General features: G+C 36.7%; 1 protein-coding gene and 1 non-coding gene across 2 annotated transcripts; one reads left to right on the forward strand and one right to left on the reverse strand.

The window, feature by feature from the left end:
• Positions 1-10889: 10889 nt before the first annotated feature.
• Positions 10890-10996, reverse strand: LOC116141443. The gene has a single exon (XR_004129803.1). It is a non-coding gene; the product is annotated as a small nucleolar RNA R71 (small nucleolar RNA).
• A 153-nt stretch (positions 10997-11149) lies between these two features.
• LOC116141434 lies at positions 11150-17537 on the forward strand. Its single transcript, XM_031426940.1, has 8 exons — positions 11150-11308; positions 11613-12050; positions 12090-12317; positions 12495-12942; positions 15274-15526; positions 15631-15636; positions 16103-16157; positions 16539-17537. Exons 1-8 carry the CDS (start codon positions 11150-11152, stop codon positions 17535-17537), a joined length of 2586 nt encoding a protein of 861 aa, XP_031282800.1.
• Positions 17538-20838: the final 3301 nt, after the last annotated feature.

Here is a 20838-nt window from a genome sequence, read left to right on the forward strand (position 1 = left end):
GTTACTAAATCTTTCCTCCTGGTTTGTTCTAGGCTCAAAGAGTAAGAAGAAAAGTGATGCCAAATTTTATGGTGGGATGACCCATACTTATGGACGCATTGTGCAGAATCAAGTAATAAGAAGGTGCCATTCAAGAAACTGAATTTTTTTCCATTCTCACCTTTTGTCATTCTTATGCATGTGGAGGTCACTTTAGAGCTAAGAGGACAGCGAGAAAGTGCTAGAAGGGGTTTTCTTTTGGCAATCTTATTTCGAGATTCATACTCTGTTTTGTAATTCATGGCAATAATTGTCACGGACAGTAATATATCAAAAAAATGAGATGCCACAAACCCCATTCTATTTTGCGAAATTTTTGTATGTTGGTGGCATCCACTTCATGGGACCGCTTCCTGTATCTTTTGGTTATGTTTATATTTTGCTTGCTGTTGATTATGTCTCGAAATGGGTGGAAGCTAAAGCCACTAGGACTGATGATTCTAAAGTTGTTGCAGAATTATCAAGTCTAACTTTTCTGCAGGTTTGGAATTCCACAAGCTCTAATAGTGATCGAGGCATGCACTGTTTGCAATCGAACTGTGAGGCTTTACTGCGAAAGTATCATGTAACCCACAAAGTGTGTTACTGCCTATCATCCGCAACTAGTGGACAAGCGGAAGTGTCAAATCGAGAGATCAAGTCCGTCATGAGAAGGCGGTCAATCCGTAGAAAAGACTGGATATTTGCGTTTGGATGAGCCTTGTGGGCATATAGGACTACAATAAGACGCCCATTGGTATGTCACCTTTTCGTTTGGTGTTTGGGAAGATGCCCCTTCCAGTTGAGTTAGAACAAGGTTTATTGGGCTATCAAGGTTTTAACATGAAGATGGATGAAGTGGAGGAACATAGGAGTTGCAAGTGCAAGAGTTGAGAATTCGCAACGATGCCTACGAGAATGCAAGGGGTTTACAAGGAAAAAACGAAAGCTTTCATAGGATGCTCTCTAGAGGAAATTTAAAGTGGTCAAAAAGTCCTTTATACAATTAAGACCTTCGTTTTGTTTCCAGTAAGTTACGTTCTCGTGGATTGGGCCTTTTGTTGTACTAGTTTTGTCCTCATGGGGAGTTGAAATTCAAAGTTTAGCAACTCCAAAGTGTTCAAGGTGAATGGCCAGAGACTTAAGACTTTCTAGAAGGGCTCCAAGAAGAAAAGTGGCAGGATTGGACCTTGAGGATCCGACTTTATTCAGATTGAAGATGACAGCCTTGAGTCAAGCCACGACAATAAACCAAAGGCGTTGCTTGGGAGGCAACCCAAGGGAGTTTGTTTTCTTTTCTTGCATTTTAATTTTGGTTATTTTTTTGCTTTTCTTTGCATGTCATCTTACATTGGGGACAATGTAGCTTAAGTGTGGGGGAGGGGATTAGGTTTTGTTTAGGTTGTGTTTAAGTTATGTAAATAAAAAATAAAAAAAACATCTGTTTAAGGGTTATCGGCTGTAAACCAGAACCCGCCTTAAAAACTGCCTAGCAGTACTTGCACCTCTAGTATAACAACGCAGTACACCTTAAACGAATAACCCCGCATTTGTTTTTAGGAAGGTTTATGCTTTAGGTCATGTCTTTGGAACGTTCTAGTGATGAAATAGTAACTTGACTTTGTTGTTGAATATTCCTTGACTTAGGATGTTAGCAATATTTCTAAAATAGAGTTAATCATATCCGAATCCTTGTATTTTGAAACAATATGTCGAGAATTTGTGTGAACGTAGGGACGAAGCATGATGTGGAATGTATAACAACCTTAAAGAAAAAAAAAAAATTGTTCTCTGTAAGCTAGTCCTAAATTTGGGTTCAAACAAAAGGAAAAAGAAAAGAAGGTATGTGGTGGGTCGAGATGAGCGTAAAACGCACTCACTCCATAAACACAACCATGAATAGATGGAGCCTAAATGACTCATTCTTTTAAAACAGAAAAAAAAAAAAAAAAAAGAGAAAAAAAATGTATCCTTAGTTTGCTACCAGTTTGTAGTAGTAAAGATTTAATTACAAAGAAAAGTTGAGAGGGGATTGGGACATGAATTGGTTGTGATTAGTGTCCCTTGTTTGCATGACTGATTAGAGTAATTGTGAAGATGATAAAGAGAGATGAATGTCATTAAATCTGTTTTTTTATTTGCGCTTCTACGTTAGGTAGGAATATGCATGGAGTTAAATATTGTTGCTTATGCATCATCGGATGTTCTTGAGATTGATGGTGTTGCTGATATGACTTGAGTGTAGGCTTGTTGAATTAGGTTGTGCCGAGGGACGGCAAAGCTAAGTGTGGTGGGGAAATTTTGCGGGACTGGGATGCAAATGTCATATTTACCCCCTTATGTCTAGTCATTTTTTACGATTTGTTTCCTAATTGTACTCATATTACTTTATTTTTGGTTTAGGAGCAAATGGAGGTGTTAATTGAAAACGGAATTAATTAGGGGAATTGGACAGTTTCCCACTGCTTCTGTATTCTGGGCATACTTCTCTCATCAGCTCCGATTGAGTGATTCAAAATCTGTGGAACGCTAGAAAGAGATCTACAACTTTATGTTTGTGTTTTTAGAGATACTTGCTGAATAAAGGTTTTAATCGAAGCTTGAAGTTGACACTTGCATTTGCCGACGTCCTGAGCGTTCTGACGTTAGCAAGTCAGTCATTATTGCACGTTTTGAAGACATACATGTGCACGAAATTACAGCGGAAACACACACTTTCCTATTTTATTAGGACTCTCATTTTTTTGTATTTCCATTAATAAAATTAGGATTAATGTTATTTAGGATAGGAGAATATTTCTTTAGGAGATTGAGTGGGATTCGAATTCTAAAATTGGTATTAAAAAGGGAGATCAGATGAGTTTTTAAGGACCACGCCTCTCTCTCTTTCTCTCTGGATTTTTCTTTCTCTTGAGTTTTTGTGATGGCCATGAGCGGCTAGAACTTTTGTAACTTGGTCGAAGGAAACGGAACCTCGGAATCAAAAAACTGTGGATCTTTCTAGTTTTAGTGTGAATTCATGTTTGAGTATTGATGTTTATTCTTTGCAATATTTTTCATGATTGAGCATTTAAATTACTAGAGGCCTACTAGTGTATTTTTGTGAATAATTACTAATTTGTATAAATCTGTAATAGTTTGATCCCTCCACTTTGTGAAGCAATTAGGGTTAGTAATTTGCTGCGTCAGGAATTAGTAACCTTATGAAGAACATTCAACTAAATTAAATACAAACGCTGTTTTTTTGTTTAGCTTCATCTCGTCTCTAATTCTTAAGGCTTGCCGCTAGATTAATCTTGAGTCGCTTGTCTAGGTGTTTTAGGGGTAAGTAATTAGGATCGCTTGTTTCCTGATTAATTACAATTAAGGAGAGATAGGAAAGTAGTTCCAACGGTGAATAGTTCAATGTGTGATTGATTATCTTTGCATCAATGATCAGTTGTAAGATTCCGATGGTGGATGTTGACAGAGACCAAGTGTCGTCATTTTGATGAATTCGAATTCAAATTGTTTTTGTGTTTTTGCTGAGATTGTTTTCTGTTTTTACACAAACCCCCCAGCCTTTTCACATCAAGAAAATTCGGCTAGACACTCGTTGGGATCGACCCTTGCTTACCTATTTACAGTTCAGTAGTTAGGTTCGGAAGGTTTTAATTCTGGGTGTACGACAGCACGCCAAGTTTCCAGAGTTAAAGAGAAAGACTCACCAACAGCTTCTATTGCTGCGTGGTGTCCACAGAAGTGTAACTAGGAATTTATTACATATGCTTCCACTCAAGGAACTTGGTGCTATATTGATGTAGTTGGGTAGGGTATAGCTTATCGCATTCCTACAGTTGAAAAGAGGATGAGCCAAGGTAGCCCCTATGCATGATTTAGATGTAGCACGTGTATTTTGCATTAACGATATGGAGGCATTTTGTATGGGGCCAAGAGTATATTTATAATGACCAAAAAAGTTTGAAGTATTTCTTACCCCAAAGGGAGTAAATATGACACCAAAGCAGGATGTTTGAGCTAGGAAAGGATTATGATTGGAAATCAAGTACAACCTAGAAAGCCAATGTGGTAGGATGAATTGGTAGGAAAGCCTTTTGTCTCAGCTCACAATGTAGAAAAAAATTATTGGAAAGAATTTCGCAAAAGAACAGATAAAGTGATATCAGGAAGAATGCCAGGTTGTAGAATCAATCTACTTTACTGAAGAGATTAAAGAAGCAAGTTGTGACGAATGTGTCAGAGTTGAGCGTGCTAGAAGGCAAGAGTAAGGAGTTCAGATTTCAGCTATGTTCTCAATTTTAGGAGTCCTATATGCCATTTCCCAAGATGCTGAGCTGAAGAAAGAAGATTCTTGCGGAGGCTCATGGCACACACCAATTACTGCGGATTAGAGGAACCAAAAATATGTCAAGTTAAAGAAGAGTTATTGGTGGCACGTATGAGAAAGACATCAAAGATTATGTAGCAAAATGTCTGGTTTGTCAAATAGGTTAAAACAGAGGTGCACCAGAGAAACCAGGACTACTTCAGCATCAGCATTCCTAAATGAAATGGGAAAAATATATCAATGGATTAGTTATTAGGCCTTTCCAAGAGTTCAAAAGGGTTATAATGCATATGGGTGATAGTAGACAGATTAACCAAACAACGCATTTTCTTCCAGTAAAAGATAGTACCACCTTAGATCAGGTGGCTAGGTCTCCATTAGCAGGATAGTTAGATTGCTGGGGTGCCCGGACATAGTATCAAATAGAGATCAGATTTGTTCAGCGTTTTTGGACTAGTCTGAAAAGAACCTTGGGTACCAGGTTTCGTTAGCATTTAGATAGTACCAACCCATAGATGATGGTCAAAACTGAGAGCACAAATCAGTTACTTGAGGAATGCTGAGAGCATGTTGTATGGATTATAAAATGGACTGGCCTGAGATGCTTACCATTGATAGAGTTTGCTTATAATAACAGTTATCAATCTATAAACTAAGAATGGCTCCTTATGAAGTTCTATGGTAACGATGTAGATCCCCATTACACTTGAATGAAGTAGGAGAGGGAAGATGCTTTGAAGTAGCTCTTGGGAACGGTAGTAACTCAGAAATGAAAGAAGACATTAAGTTGATCGGAAAAGAATGAAGCAGCTCCAGACAGGCCAAAAAGAGCTATGTGGATTTAAAAAGAAAGATGTAAGAATTTGAATGGTGTTGATAAAGTGTTATGAACATTTTCCCCCTACAAACGGGTAATGCGTTTGGTGGAAAAGAAAAACTTGCCCCTATACATTGGCCCCTTTGGAAGTATTGCAACGAGTAGGAAAAAAGTAGCGTACAAAGCGCGCTACACCAAATATGGATAGAGTGAACAATGTTTTCCAGTGTCAAGTGCTTTGAAAAGTATGTCAGTGATTCCTTCTCATATATTGAAAGCAGATGAGGATGGAATTATAGGAGAATCTTGTTTATGATGAGCGCCTAATTCAGATATTGGACAAGAAAAGTTAAGAGTCCGAAATAAGAGTTTCCATTAGTAAGTTCTATAGAGGAATCATACAGTAGAAGAAGCTACATGGGAAATAGAGCAAGATGTACACAAACCGCTATCTAGAATTGTTCATTTGAATTCGTAGACGAAAGTCTTTTAAGGCGGCGGAATTGTAAACACGCAAGCAAGGTACGTCATTTTATTTATGCCCTAAATCCCAAGTTGGGTTTCACAAGTTACCTGACAAATGAAGGAAGAAAATTTCTTAAAATTTCATTAGGGGTAAAATGGTCTTTTCACTCTTAATTAGATGAAAAAGTGGGGAGTGAAAGTGAAGAAAATAATGTAAAGAGATAATACAAAATGAGGCTATTTTGGTAATTGACTAAGGTATAGATGGGATTTCATAGAAAGTACCAAGGCAAAATGGAATACATGGATCATATTATTAGATATAAGGTTTCATTAGAAGAAACCCTAAGCATTTTTCAAACCCCTTGTACAATCACCTCACCCCTTTTCTCAAATTCTTCACCAAATTCCCAAAGGGAAACATAGGATGGCTTAAATTCTATTAGCTTTCAATTCTAAAGCATCCCAAGGTAAGATTCTAGCACAAGGTTTGTGATTTAAACTTTAAAGTTTTAAATTCTTACAGTTTTTATAGTGACTAAGGTCTCAGAGGAAGAGATTTTAGGCAAAGGGAGGTTATATCACACATTGTAAGTAAGAGTAAACCCAATTTTGGCCTTGATTTTAGGCAAGACTGTGTAGAATGATTCTGTGCATGTTGTATGTATTGTATGTGAGAGTTATAGTTGTTTTGATGTTAATGGATGTGTAAATTTCCAGCCACTGAGAAGTACGGCATGAGATGTGATGAATTGTGGAATTGTGAAGAATTAGTGAGAATTTGAAATGTTGAGATTGTTAAATTCGGCCAGGGTTAAGGCTAGTAGTGAGTTTTGGTCAAATTTGTGGGATTTAGAGAGATTGTGGAATTGTAGCGAACTTAATTTGCATGGTATATGATTGTTTGATGAAAATCCAAAGAAGAAAATGCATGCATGAGTTGTTAAACCTATCGAAAGAAGGTTACAGAAAGGCAAAGGTTGAAGTAGAAAAGATTAAGTTGGGCTTAACCAAGTGTAAATTTTGTATTCAAGAGTGCATTTGTGTTGCCAAAATTTTATTATCACTTGGTCATGGTAGTCCATGAGAGAGATGGCCTTAGTGTGTGTGTTCTAGTTACTTGACCTTTATACTTCTTGAATAGCACATGAAAGTGTTAGAAAAGAAATGTAGTTAAAGTGTTACTTTGATATGGCATGGCTAACAGTAGAGATGGTAGAATATCTGTCCGACATAATCCATATCCATAATGAATTCTCATTGTGTATTTGAACCTGTGAAAGAACTCAAACAACGAATGGGCTTGATCTGCATATTTGGTGCCAGTATGATTCTTTATATAGCCTTGTATTGGTAAATGGGACATAAAGAAATGTTGCAAAGAATGGAAAAAGAAAAGAAGGGAAAATGTTATGATCTTATAAGCTGACATGTACATATGTATATTTTTCTCATTTACTAAAGAATGCAAGTGTAGAATTTCCATAGCTTGGAAATTTATTTAGAAAAGTGTATAGAATCTCTTTCTATTCTCTTTCTACAGAATGTTATGTTAGAAGGTTGTTGCGATGGGGAACCCGTGAGTGACAGAGATATAGAAAATTCCCACATGCACGCCGCCATCAGTGAGCGGCCTCAGCATAGAAAAACAGAATTTATACAGTTCGTCAGCAGTGCATGTGGATGAGGACTATACCCAGGAGAAAATACTTACAGGCACGCCGCCATCAGTGAGCGGCCTCATAATAGTAGAACAAAATTAGTACAGTCCATCAGTAGTGCATGTGGATGAGGACTGTACCCAGAAAGAATTTCAGAATACACTCACATGGCCAAGGTTCCAAATCCATGCTTCAGCCTAGTCTGATCAGCAAACTAGAATAGAAATAAAATAAGAAACAAAAAACAAAAAAGCAAAGAAACAGAAAACAGAATAAGAAACAGAAAACAGAAAAGAGAAAAAAGAGAAACATAACAAGAGGCAGAAAACAAAAAAGAAAAGAAAGTTCATTTCTCAGAAAAAGTTTATTATTCTGCATATGTATTATGCTACTTGCACTATTTAGAATTTCTTATGTGCTCGACGATGTACAGTTTTATCAATTGTCCTTGCACGTCAGTAAGTAGCAAATCAGAATAATAGAAAAGAATGCATAATACTAGAAAAGCATGCAGAATACTAGAAAAGAATGAAGCATATTAAAACATATTAAAGTGAGAAAAGGAAAGTCAAAATACGAGTAATGAAGGAAAAACAGTAGTGCAGTTTGGTTTACTTACTGAGAAATTAGTGCTCACTCCGTTATTTTACTTTTTTGATGGTACGAGATGATTACAGTCGGGTGGGACTTCAGGAAGCGGAGGAGTTTGGCAGCACTGTCCAAGACTATCTTGTACTTATTAACGTATATTAGTTATTTTGTGTATATATTTATATGAATTAAAATTAGAACTTTCAGGTTTTACATTATATACCTATATGTATATATGTTTTCAAAAGTTATGTAGTAGATTTTGTCATATACTTCTCAAAGAATTACTAGCTAGAGAGAATATTACACTTCAATGGCTTACTTGAGAGCTCGATACTCATCGGTATGATGTCCAATGTCCTTGTGGAAGCGACAGTATTTGCTATCGCTTCTCTTAGACTGGGGTGCCTTCATGGGCTCTGGATCTTCGAGCAAATTGGCCTCTTTTGAATTAGCCAAGATGATCGAGATCGATGAATTCAGTGGAGGTAAGTTGTCACAACGAGTTAGAGGAGCATAAGCTTTCTTGGGCTCAAATCATTGTTTCTTTCCCTTTCTCTGATCATCATTTGCCCATTTGTGATCATTCCTTCTACTCTCTCTCTAGAATTCATCTCTTCAACTGGGAGCGCTAGTCGAAGGCCCAAGGTCGTGGCGATTTAGAGCTGCCACAGAGTTTTCAATTCACAGATATTTCTCTATGAGATTGTAGAAGCGAGTAAGGGAGATAATCAGAGTTCAAACTAAATGTTTAGGTGTATTAGCCACCTTATTCAGTTCCCTATGAAACATGTCAATGTAAGACTGCAAAGACTCATTCTTCTTTTGTCATATGTTGTTCAAATAGCAGAGCGACATTGAGAACTTCTGATTTGCTTAGAAGTGTCTCAAGAATAATGAGCTCATATGCTACCATGTGTTGACAAACCCTAGTAGAAGCAATCTGATCTAACGTTTCACATAGGTAGTTAGAGTCACTACCAAGCAGTGACATTTTGCCAAGTTTGAAACTTGGTATAGCTCTATGAGGTTGTTAAACTCATAGAGATGATCCTAAGGATCAGCATTCTTGCCAAATGCCTTCCTGTCTGGCATTTTGAATCTTAGAAAAAGAGGTGTTGTGAGGACTGCTGGTGAAAGCATGATGCCTTATTGATGAAAGTCAGAAAATGCATCTTATTAGTGCTTATTTGTTAGCATTTAAGATTGATTTAGGGCTGGATTACACATTTATGCCTTAATAATTCTTAAGTGTCATTCTTAATACATTGATTTATTTTGATGCATTTTCAGGTATTTTGGACTTAAAATAGATGGAAAAGCTAATAATGAGGAAAGCACGAAGATTCTACGCATACCAGAGTTAAGGAATGGTTTCGGAAGAATAAAACGAAGAAAAATTCTAGTTTGCGTTGCGGCACGGACGCGATTTTCTTGTTTTCTATTTACGATTTCTCTTGACCTTTTTAGGGCTTTAATGATATTTTTAGCCCGAAAAGACCACCTTGAACTTCCTGAGTTATTTATAGAACATTTAGGGTTTGCTGAAAAATTAAGTTTTTTTTAGAGAGAGCTTTCATTTTTTTTCCCTTCCTCAAGAATGAACTCCATGTCCAACTAAACTCCAAGCAAGGCGAAAGGATGAGCTCCTAGGTGTAGTTGTTCTTATTTCTATCTTTGACTCGGTTGTGTGGATTGATTGTTAAATATTGCTTATTAATTTACTCTTTGATTAAATAAGAAGGATTTGAATTTAATTGACAACTTTATTTATCTTCTTCTTCTCTTAGAATTTCTTAATCCAGTGATTGCAATCTTCTTCTCCATATAAGTCTAGTCAAGCTTTTCTTATATCAAAGTTGTTAGATGCGATTGATTCCGACAGATCTATCTTATAGAATTGTCCATTATTGTAGTATTATTATTAAATATATTGTCGCTTCTTGATAATTCATAAGATAGACTTTGCGTGTTTGAGTTGGAGTTAAAGAGTAATTAATGGCAATTACATTAGGATATTTACGTGCTCTGATTGGATATCTAGCAATTGTTGATTTGTGACGTGAAATTTGTAATTGAGATTAAACAATTGAGTCTTGATGGGAATAAGGCAACAAACTTAGGAAGGATTCCTGGAACCTTGTCATTTCTCTTATTGAATTCTTCAACATATTTTCACAATTTATTATTACAATTTCATTGATAAAACTCAAGTTTTTCTCATTAGAACTTTACTGTTTAGAATTAATGTTTACATTTTCTCTTGTAGTTCGCATTCTTCGTGGGGTTAACACCTCAGTTATACGCAATAGTCGTGTGTTAGTTTGAGCGTAATCAAATTTTGGAGCCGTTGTCGGGGAATGTGCTTAATTACAAAGAAGATTGACGACTTTGAGACAAGACGGTAATATTGTGCTTTGCTCTTTGTTTTGATTTTCTGTTTTAATTTTATTTTGTTTTTGTTTTTGTTTTTTATTTTCTTTTTCCCCCTTCCTTTAGTTCCTTTGGTGAATGCGTAGACTTAGAGATAACCGAGGTAGATTCATTAAAAGACCTGAGATAGTGAAAGTTCACCTAGATCAAATCATTGTGCACACCCAATTGAGAATTTAAGGAATTTAATAACATGGCCAATAATAACAATGAGAATGTGGGTAGAACACTTAAGGATTACTTGCAACCTAGCCAAACGGCCACACCATCTTGTATCATGTTCCCCCCTAATGTTCAATTACCTGAGTTTAAGTCAGGCATGATTCAATTGCTACCAATTTTCCATGGATTAGAGAATGCAAACCCTTATGTCCACATTAGGGAATTTGAGGAAGTAGTAGCAACCTTTCAAAATAGGGCTGACACGATGATGCCATCAAACTTAGGTTTTTCCCTTTTTTCTCTTAAGCATGATGCTAAGGTTTGGTTGTATTCATTAAGGCCTAGGTCTATAGGTAGTTAGGATGAGATGACACAAGCCTTCTTCCAAAAATATTTCCTAGCCCATAAGACCAATAACCTCAAGAGACAAATCTCAAACTTTGCACAAAAAGAGAGTGAAACCTTATACCAAGTTTGGGAACATTACAAAGACCTTTTGAATTCTTGTCCACAGCATGGGTTTGAGAGTTGGCGAGTAGTTAGTTACTTCTATGGTGGACTTCTAAGTAGGGAGAGACAATTTGTAGAAACCATGTGTAATGGAGATTTTCTCCACAAAGATCCCGATGAAGCTATAGACTTCTAGATGATTTATCAAAAAAAGCCCACACTCGGATGGGACCCAATGCCTTACAAAGTACTAAGAGGAACCAAACCATTGGAATTTATCAACTTAGGGAAGAGGATAATCTCAAAGCCTGTTTAGAGGTCTTGACCAAGGAAATAGAGGTTTTGAAAACCAGGGATGTTAAAGCCCCCAAACCGGTTGCTAGGGTAAAGTCCCATGAACCTTGTTTTATGTGTAATGGAGTAGATCATATACCTAGGGATTGTCCAACCTATTTTGAGTTGAGAGAGATGAAGGAAGAGTGTAATACTTTAGGTATACCCTTTAGGAAAACATACTCACCCTACTCTAACACATTCAATCCCGGTTGGAAGAATCATCCTAATTTTAGTTGGAGAACCGATGCACAACCCTCTACCCAATCTAATACCCAATGGAGGCCAGAACCAATTTCCTCTAATGCACCACAATCTTTACCTTTGGAAGATGTTTTTTAAGTCATTTATTCAGGCACATGCCCAAAATGTGGAACAGCAAGGCAAGATAAACCAACGGTTGCTAGAGGAGCAACAAAATGTTAAAGAGGAACAAAAGGTGATAAAGAGTCAACTCACCAAGTTGACCAATTTATTGACGGTTCAAGAACAAGGTCGTTTTCCGTCACAGCCACAACCTAATCCAAAGGGACAACATATGGCACAAACCTCCAATGCTGACAATCAAAATGTTAAAGAGGTCAATGCCATGATTATTCACAGCGGTAAGGAAATTGATGGACCCACTCCACCATCAAACTTGATTCCTAACACCATGAGTAACAAGGATGAAGCTCCCAAGGATCAAGATGCCCCTAGTGATTCCATACCGATGCCTTTCCCTCAAGCACTCCTTAAACCTAAAGAGAGAAAATCGGCATTAAAAGGTGAGATACTTGAACAACTTAAGCAAGTTAAAATTAACCTTCATTTTCTTCATGTCATAAAACAGGTTCTGAATTATGCTAAAGTTATCAAGGATCTATGCACACACAAGAGGAGGCACAATGTGAAGAAGACGACATTCATAAAGGAACAAGCAAGTGTTGTACTTGATAGCAAGACAACGCCCAAGTATAAAGATCCGGGCTGCCCTACAGTAACTTTCCAAATTGGAAACAAAGCATGTAGTCAAACATTACTAGATTTGGGGGCAAGTGTGAATCTCATGCCCTACTCCGTTTACTTACAACTTGGCCTAGGTGAGATCAAACCGACTTCCGTGACACTTCAACTAGTAGATCGATTGGTAAGAAAACCAAGAGGTATTGTGGAAGGTGTTTTAGTGCAAATTGATAAATTCTATTATCCCATTGACATTTTGGTGCTAGATACTATTTCCATTGTGAATACGGAGTCAAAAACTCCATTGATACTTGGAAGACCATTCCTTGCCACTGCTAATGCCCTCATAAATTGTAGGAATGGTCTAATGACACTATCATTTGGAAATATGACTCTAGAGGTGAATGTTTTTCGAGTCTCAAGGCAACCACATGAAGAGGATGAGTGTTTTGACACTTACATGATCGATGAGCTTATTTTGGAGGATAAGTACATTAAAGATAATTCTAATTCTTTGGAATTCCTTCTTAAAGATTTTGATTTTGATGATTCTTATTCCTATGCCGTTAACATTGTTGATGTTTTTGATAAGACGCAAGGATTTATTAGGAAATCATGGCAGCCATGCTTTGAGGAGTTGCCTAAGGAGAGGGAGCCACCCAAACCATCCTCTGAAGAGACACCAACGCTTAATCTAGCTCCGCTGCCCAAAGGACTCAAACATGCCTTTTTAGGCCCAGGTGATACCTTTCCGATTATTGTTTCTTCCGAACTTAGTGATGAGCAATGTGATAAATTGTTGAATTTGTTAAGAATGTTGAAGTAGGTGCCCTAGAGCCAATCAATTATTGTGGAATTGACTCTTTGTAATAATGATCATTAATCAATAATCAAGGCATTTTATACTATATTGCGTAAATCATTATTATTGCAATATGTATTGATATATGTCCTTAGAATGGTAGAACTGTGACGAGGGTATCAAGTGTTTCAAATCTTGATAGTGAGAACCCTATGAGCACATATGGTGGCCATTCTAGAAACGTCCATAGCCCCAGTATTATTCTGAAGTAAGGGCACAGATAATACGATAAGGCTATCATAGTGTTGAACGACCCTGTCGAAAGGTAGTGACTGATCTCACTTGTCAAGGTTGTTTGGTGACAACCTGGTGCAACACATGGGTGTTTGTTGTAGGCGATTACACCACAGCAAGTTCACTGGACTGACCCACCAGAGGATTCCATATGGATGGTAACCCCAGTGTCTATGGAACAAATCCTCTAACGAATGGTGGTGCATGTGATCCTTAGACTTGAGATCACCGGAGCGCCTTGTGCACCGATTGGTGTAGTTTGACACTAGCCTAACGCAGTTCTTTTCAGAGCTGTCAATACGGTGGTGATTGGCTGCATCAAGGAGTGTATCAAGACTATGGTGGATTGACAGAGGATTTATCACTCCCGGGTACGGGAGAAAGTTATCTCACGGCGCAATTCAGTATATGGCAATGACACTAAAACTGTGGCCACAGTGGGATTGAGTTGTTGCTCTATCCAGTTTATAATACGGGTCATTGGTTCAGAAACTGAATAAATAATATCGAGAGTAACCGAAGGTTGACACTATTTCTATGCCTTCGTCTCGTCGAGATAACGTATGATGAAAGGATCGAATTGCACGGTAACCATATCGTTGACAGGTAGCTACTTTGCTGAATCCGAATCTATCGGGTGGCCATGATGCCTTGCTAAGGGCCAATCTTGGTCTGTGTATAGTGAGACGATTAATTGGTGTTAATCGCAATCCTATACACTACAGGTATGATGAGGAGCCTATGGGTCACACACATAGAAGATAATTTAAGATCCATGAAGAAAGAAAGGCGTTTTCGTCTTTTAAGGCGAAAGGGTATTTTGGTAATTTCACATTGTAATTAAATTTGCTGAGGTCGTAGTCTTTATTTAATTTGTTAGAAAAATTATATAAGTGAAATTACGTTTAACTGTGTGTTCGCACATATTTAAATATATTATCATTATTGTTAAATATTAATATATATTTAAATATATATTAATTGATTTTAATTGAGATAATGATGGAAAATAAAAATATTAAATTGGGAGTGTTTGGCAACATGGGGCGTTTGGGTTGGAGCCCAAGCCTATTTCGTATGGGATTAGGGCAAATTGGTTTTACTATAAAAGAAAAAGTTAGATGTAAAAGAATGGTGTTAATTAATTTGAGTTCAATTTTCTTTGTAAAACCAAAACACAGCAGCCCCATATTAACTCTCCCACGGCAGATTCATTTTGCCTAGAAATCAGTTTAATTGATTTTCCTTTCTTCTTAATCTTGAAGCCAAAGAGGATCTAGAAAATCCCTCTTTGGTTCTTTTGAGATTATCTTCGTGTGGACTACGCAGGTTCGATCCTACACTTGGATCGGTAGCAAAACATTCGTCGACAAATTTGGAGGAGCCTCCAACGTGCGTTTGTTTCTCTTAACCCATGTTTATTTTTTCTGCAGATTCTATTTATTATGATAAAATTGTAAAATTATACCCTTGACCTTGGCTCATGTAAACGATCCTTTATTATTTTTGTTGTTGTTTCCGCTGCGTATGCGGGACCGTTTACTAACAAAGAAAGCATAAATCCGCACTTGGTTGGACTTAACCGACATAAAAGGTATTAACCCTTTAATTTGTTCCTATAGGATCTATCTAGAAGAAGGAGCTAACCCTTGTAGAGACCCACAAAGAATACTAAATCCAACTATGAAAGAGGTAGTTAAGAAAGAAGTCATTAAACTATTTGATGTAGGAATCATTTACTCGATATCCGATAGTAAGTGGATTAGTCCAACTCAAGTAGTCCTTAAGAAAGTCAGGGTGACTATGGTAGAAAATGAAGCAGGGGTATTAGTACCAACTAAGGTAGTGATCGGGTGGCGTATGTGCATTGACTATAGGAAACTTAATTCGGCTACTCGGAAAGACCCTTTTCCCCTCCCATTTATTGACCAAATCTTAGAACGTGTGGCTGGTCATCCTTTCTATTGCTTTTTAGATGGGCATTCGGGGTACTACCAAATAGAGATTGCCTTAGAGGATCAAGAGAATACCACCTTTACTTGTGCTTTTGGTACCTTTTCTTTTCGTAGAATGCCAATTGGTTTGTGTAATGCACCAGCTACTTTTCAAAGATGCATGATGAGTATTTTTAGTGACATGGTTGAAAAATGTATGGAAGTGTTTATGGATGATGTAACCATGTTTGGAACTTCTTTTGATTCATGTTTATCTAATTTGAAAAATGTTTTGTGTAGGTGTGAAGAAAAGGGGCTTGTGCTCAACTAGGAGAAGTGCCATTTTAGGGTGTCATCCGGAATAGTGTTGGGCCATACAGTGTCCAAAAAGGGGATAGAAGTGGATAAATCAAAAATTAAAACAATATCTAAATTACCTACTCCTATGAACATTAAAGATGTTAGATCTTTTCTAGGACATGCCGGGTTTTATAAGAGGTTTATTCAAAATTTTAGTGCTATCTCTAGACCTTTATGTAACCTTTAGTTGAAGGACATCAAGTTTAAGTGGAGCCCCAAATGAGAGAAAGCCTTTAGGACACTTGTTTCTAAGCTTTCAACCGCCCCCATTATGCAATCACCCGATTTTTCCTTGCCTTTTGAGATTATGTGTGATGCTAGTGATTATGCTATAGGGGCTATTTTAGGACAAAGAAGGGAGGGAAAACCATTTGTAATTTACTATTCTTGTAGAACCTTGAATCATTCTCAAATGATGTATACCACAACCAAGAAAGAGTTACTAGCCGTAGTATTTGCTTTGGACAAATTCCGCTCTTATTTAATTGGTTCACCTATCATTATATTCACAAATCATTCCGCCCTTAAATTTCTTTTCTCAAAAATGGATGCTAAGGCTTATTTGGTACGTTGGATTTTACTTTTCCATGAATTCGGCTTGACCATCAAGGACAAGAAGGGAGTAGAAAATGTTGTGGTGGACCATTTATCTTGTTTGGAATTCAAGAATGATACCGATGCTTTGCCCATTCGAGAAGCCTTTCCAGATGATAATTTATTTACCGTCCTTTCTAACTCACCATGGTATGCCGACATTGCAAATTACTTGGTTTCCCCTCAAGTTCCATCTACATGGAGTGCACAAGATAAGCATAAGTTTTTTGCTGAGGTAAAAATGTTTTATTGGAATCATCCTTAGCTTTTAAAATATTGCCCCGATCAAATAATAAGAAGATGCATTCCGGATATAGAGATTAATAGTGTGTTAAATTTTTGTCATACTTATGCTTGTGGTGGTCATTTTTCTATTAAAAAGAGAGCAGCAAAAAATTTGCAATGTGGTTTTTATTGGCCTACTTTGTTTAAGAATACTAATGAGTTTTGTTGTTCATGTGAAAGATGTCAAAAGCTAGGTTCATTGACTCGTCATCATCTGATGCCTCTCAATCTGATCTTAGTGGTGGGAATCTTTGATTGTTGGGGGATCGATTTTATGGGACCATTCCCACCTTCTTTTGGATATCTTTACATTTTACTTGCTGTTGATTATGTTTCTAAATGGGTTGAAGCCATACCTTGCCGTACTAATGATAATAAAGTTGTTGTTAAATTTCTCAAAGATCATATTTTATCTAGGTACGGTACTCCACATGTTATAATTAGTGATCAAGGGTCATATTTTTGTAACTGTTCTTTTGAGGATTTGATGCTTAGGTATGGAGTCACCCATAAGGTTTCTACAGCTTACCACCCACAAACTAATGGCCAAGCGAAACTTGCGAATAGGGAGATTAAGCAAATACTTGAAAAAAGGGTAAATCCAAATAAAAAAGATTGGTTGTTGCGCCTATCGGATGCACTTTGGGCGTACCAAACAGCATACAAGACGGTTCTTGGAGCACCTCCTTATCGGTTGGTATTCGGCAAAGCATGTCACTTACCAGTAGAACTAGAGCATAAAGCATTTTGGGCTATCCAAAATTTTAATTATGACTTGACAACTTCCAATGAAGAAAGGAAATTGCAACTTTGTGAGCTTGCGGAGTTGAGGGACGATGCATATGATAATGCTAAGGACTTAAAGTCAAGAATGAAGGTGGTGCATTATAAGAAAATACTCCGGAAGAATTTTGAACAAGGAAATCCAGTTTTTCTTTATGATTCTCGGTTACACTTCCATCCGGGAAAATTGCGATCACAATGGACGAGACCTTATATGGTGAAGCGTGTTTTTCCCAATGGAGTAGTAGAAGTTAAAGATCCTTCTGACGGTCGTATATTTTGAGTTAATGGCCAAAGGTTAAAGCTCTACTTGGAACATGAATGAGTTGAAGATAGGCCCGAAGAGATCTCTTTGGCACCCCCGGTTGATCCCTCTTAATTGAGTATTTTTTGTAACACCCACATCAAGATACATAATTTTATTTTTGCCCTAATACCCTTAGTTTGATTTCTTTGAAGTTATTTTAGACAAATGTGAAGAAAATTCCTTAAAACTTCATTAGGGGTAAAATGGACTTTTCACTCCTAATTAGATGAAAAAGTGGGGAGTGAAAGGAAGCAAAACAATGTGAAGANCAACCATTGCGCATGAATGTGGAAATAGTGTAACTTTTAGGTTTAACCCATAAAAGTCCAAACGAAGTCAAAACCCTACCCGTTTTACTTGAATTGATATTCTGTGTTTCATTTGCTTTCTTTTTTTTTAAGATTTAATTCTTTGTTTAATTCCATTTTTGTTTTCTTTTCCATTACAATTTTCTCCCACCAATCCAAAGAATTCGATAGCTTCAACTTGATAACGTTAGGAAACTTAGTGCTTTGCTACCAGTCCTCATGGGAACGATATCCTACCCATCACTTTATTACTTGAGTGACTAGTGCACTTGCTAGTTTTGCATGTTGTAGTAAACATGCATCACATATAGCTTTTAGAAGAAGTTAAATCTTACTTTGGTTTGAGAATAATTTTAAGTGTCGATTTTCATTTAGTTGGAGACTCTTCTTTGCGGTAAGATTGCATGATTAGTCTAAAACATTTAGAAAAGTTTAATGTGCGAATGTTTTTGTGAATATTTTTGAGGTCTTGACAAGCTCTAGAACTTATTTGAAAATCACTCGAGGCGAAATCTTAGAATGTACATTGTTTAGGATATGATGTAGGCCATCTTTGACCCGTTTGAGCCTTTCAAGCTTTCCTTTGTTATATTTATCACTAGTTACCCGTTTGAGCCTTTTTTGAAAAAATTAGCCTTGTTTCTTTCGATAGCCCATTTACTTACCTTTATGAGCCTAAAAATATTTTATCCTTACCTTTCTTTTAAGAGAACTTAGTTATAAGCAGTTGTTGAAGAGCACTAAAGAAGAGTAAGGGTGGAAATATGATTTTTTCTTTTTTTTTACTACCACAGCTCAAGAACATTAAAGGAGATAAGTTGGCGGTTGTGGAGAAGAGAAAAGAATGTAAATGGAGGTGAATGGTTATGAATGAGGTATTGAAGTAAGGTTATTAAGTGCTTAAAAGGTTGTGTTTAAGATTAAGAGACTAAGTTCTTTTACTTGTTTAATCCTTCCAGTTCTTTCTTAACCTTTACCGTAGCCTACGTTACAAGCCAATTAAAGACCTATTGATCCAATGCAGTGTGCTTTTTCTACATTAGTGTAGAGTGATTTGAAAAGTGAGCTTATGGAGTTTGATTTGTGATTGATGTCACGAAATTTAATATGTTTTAGAGGCCAAGACTTGTGTTCATGAATGTTGTGCATAAAATAATCCAAGTGTTTGGATTTGTGGTTTGTGGTAAGATGGATGTTAAGAGTCAATAACAACTATGAGGTTGATACTTGAATTGTTTTTGGGCTTGGGTGAAATTTAATGATTCTATGTGTTGTGTGTTATGTGCAACTTTTGAGACAAAAAGCTGAATTACTTTTGAATTAACGCTAACATGCTTGTTCTTGTTTTAAGTTTTTTTTTTTTATGTTTTGTTTTTATTCATTTTCTAGTTTGGAACTCATTTCATCTTTCTTTTGCTTGAATTGCTAAAGACTAGCAAAAAGCTGGTTGGGGGTTATGATGAGAGTCAGAAAATGCATCTTTTTAGTGTTTATTTGTTAGCATTTAAGATTGATTTAGGGCTGGATTTATGCCTTAATAATTCTTAAGCGTCATTCTTAATACATTGATTTATTTTGATGCATTTTCAGGTATTTTGGACTTAAAATATATGGAAAGGCTAATAATGAGGAAAGCACGAAGATTCTATGCATATCGGATTTACGGAATGGTTTCGGAAGAATAAAACGAAGAAAAATTCTGGTTTGCGCTGCAACGTGGACGCAATTTTCTGGTTTTTCATGGAGTTAAATTTCTTGATTGCAAAAGTGTTCTTCAGAGAAATTAAAGTAGACAAATCAAGATTTTCAGGAAGGTATTATGGGCGAGAATCCAAGTTCGTTTGGGTTCTCAGTAGTTGTTGCAAAACCGGACCTGGAATCTTAGTCGCAGAAGGATTTCCTGGCTGAGTATTGAATATTCGAACGGGCCTAACTGGAGCTTCAAATATCTAAAGTGGGTGATTCAAAAGCCCAGATTCATCTACACATATGGGACTACAATTTTTATGAAGTGACCAAGCCTAGAAAAGATCTTTTTCATTGCAAGAATCCTGGTGCAAGCTGGAGACGAATTTTGTTTTCCATATCCGATAAGATTTTGACAAATCTGGAAGTCTATCTTTTAGGAAACGTCTAAGAAAGATTTTCCGTGAGTCCTGGGGGAGAATTAAGAAAAACACATGTTTTTTATTGAGGAGTGTAAGGTTAACTAATAAGAGTGTAATTTAGATATTTTTATTCCTTCCATATTATGTTTTTTTTTTTTTTTTTTTTTTTTTTTTAATGCCTATTTGAGTTGTAGAAGTTTATTTTGTGAGTTTGGCATAGTTGATAGACTTTAGAAATAAGTGATAAAAGTTAGGAAATTCCAGAATTGTTGTTATTCTGACAGTGCTGGTTTTTCAAGTTCAGGGACCTAGATTCCTTGATACAAAAGTGTTCTTCAGAGAAATTAAAGTAGACGAATCAAGCTTTTCAGGAAGGTATTATGGGTGAGAATCCGAGTTTTTTTGGGTTCTCAAAGTTGTTGGAAAACCGGACTGGAATCCTAGTCACAGAGGATTCCTTAGTAAGTATTGGATCTTCGAATGGGCCTAACGGAGTGCAGATATCGAAAGGAGATGATTCAAAAGCCATATTCATCAACACATCCTAGACTACAATTTTATGAGGTGACGGAGCCCAGAAAAGATCTTTACATTGCAGAATCCTGGTGCAAGCTGGAGACGAATTCTGGAATCCATATCTGATAAGATTTTGTCAAATCTGGAAGTATCTTTAGGAAACATCTAGGAAAGAAATTCCATGATTCTTGGGGAAGAATTAAGGAAAACACATGTATTTAATTAGAAGTTTTAGGTGAAAAGGGGGAGAGGAGTAGAGTTTTAATTTTCAGAGTTTTTGCTTTCTGATCAGATGTGCGGCAATTTCCTTCTTCAGTTCAAAGGGATTTTGACGCCTAATTTCAT

This window comes from Pistacia vera, unplaced genomic scaffold (genome assembly GCF_008641045.1).
Source record: "Pistacia vera cultivar Batoury unplaced genomic scaffold, PisVer_v2 Contig399, whole genome shotgun sequence".
Classification (NCBI taxonomy): domain Eukaryota; kingdom Viridiplantae; phylum Streptophyta; class Magnoliopsida; order Sapindales; family Anacardiaceae; genus Pistacia; species Pistacia vera.

Bases quoted from the DNA above. Each gene is read 5' to 3' on its own strand.
- LOC116141434 (XM_031426940.1), top strand. From the start codon at position 11,150: ATGGGACCCAATGCCTTACAAAGTACTAAGAGGAACCAAACCATTGGA. The intron at 11,309-11,612 runs GTAAAGTCCCAT...TCATTTATTCAG, and splicing joins CCCCCAAACCGGTTGCTAGG to GCACATGCCCAAAATGTGGA. The intron at 12,943-15,273 runs GTGATACCTTTC...ATTGCTTTTTAG, and splicing joins ACATGCCTTTTTAGGCCCAG to ATGGGCATTCGGGGTACTAC.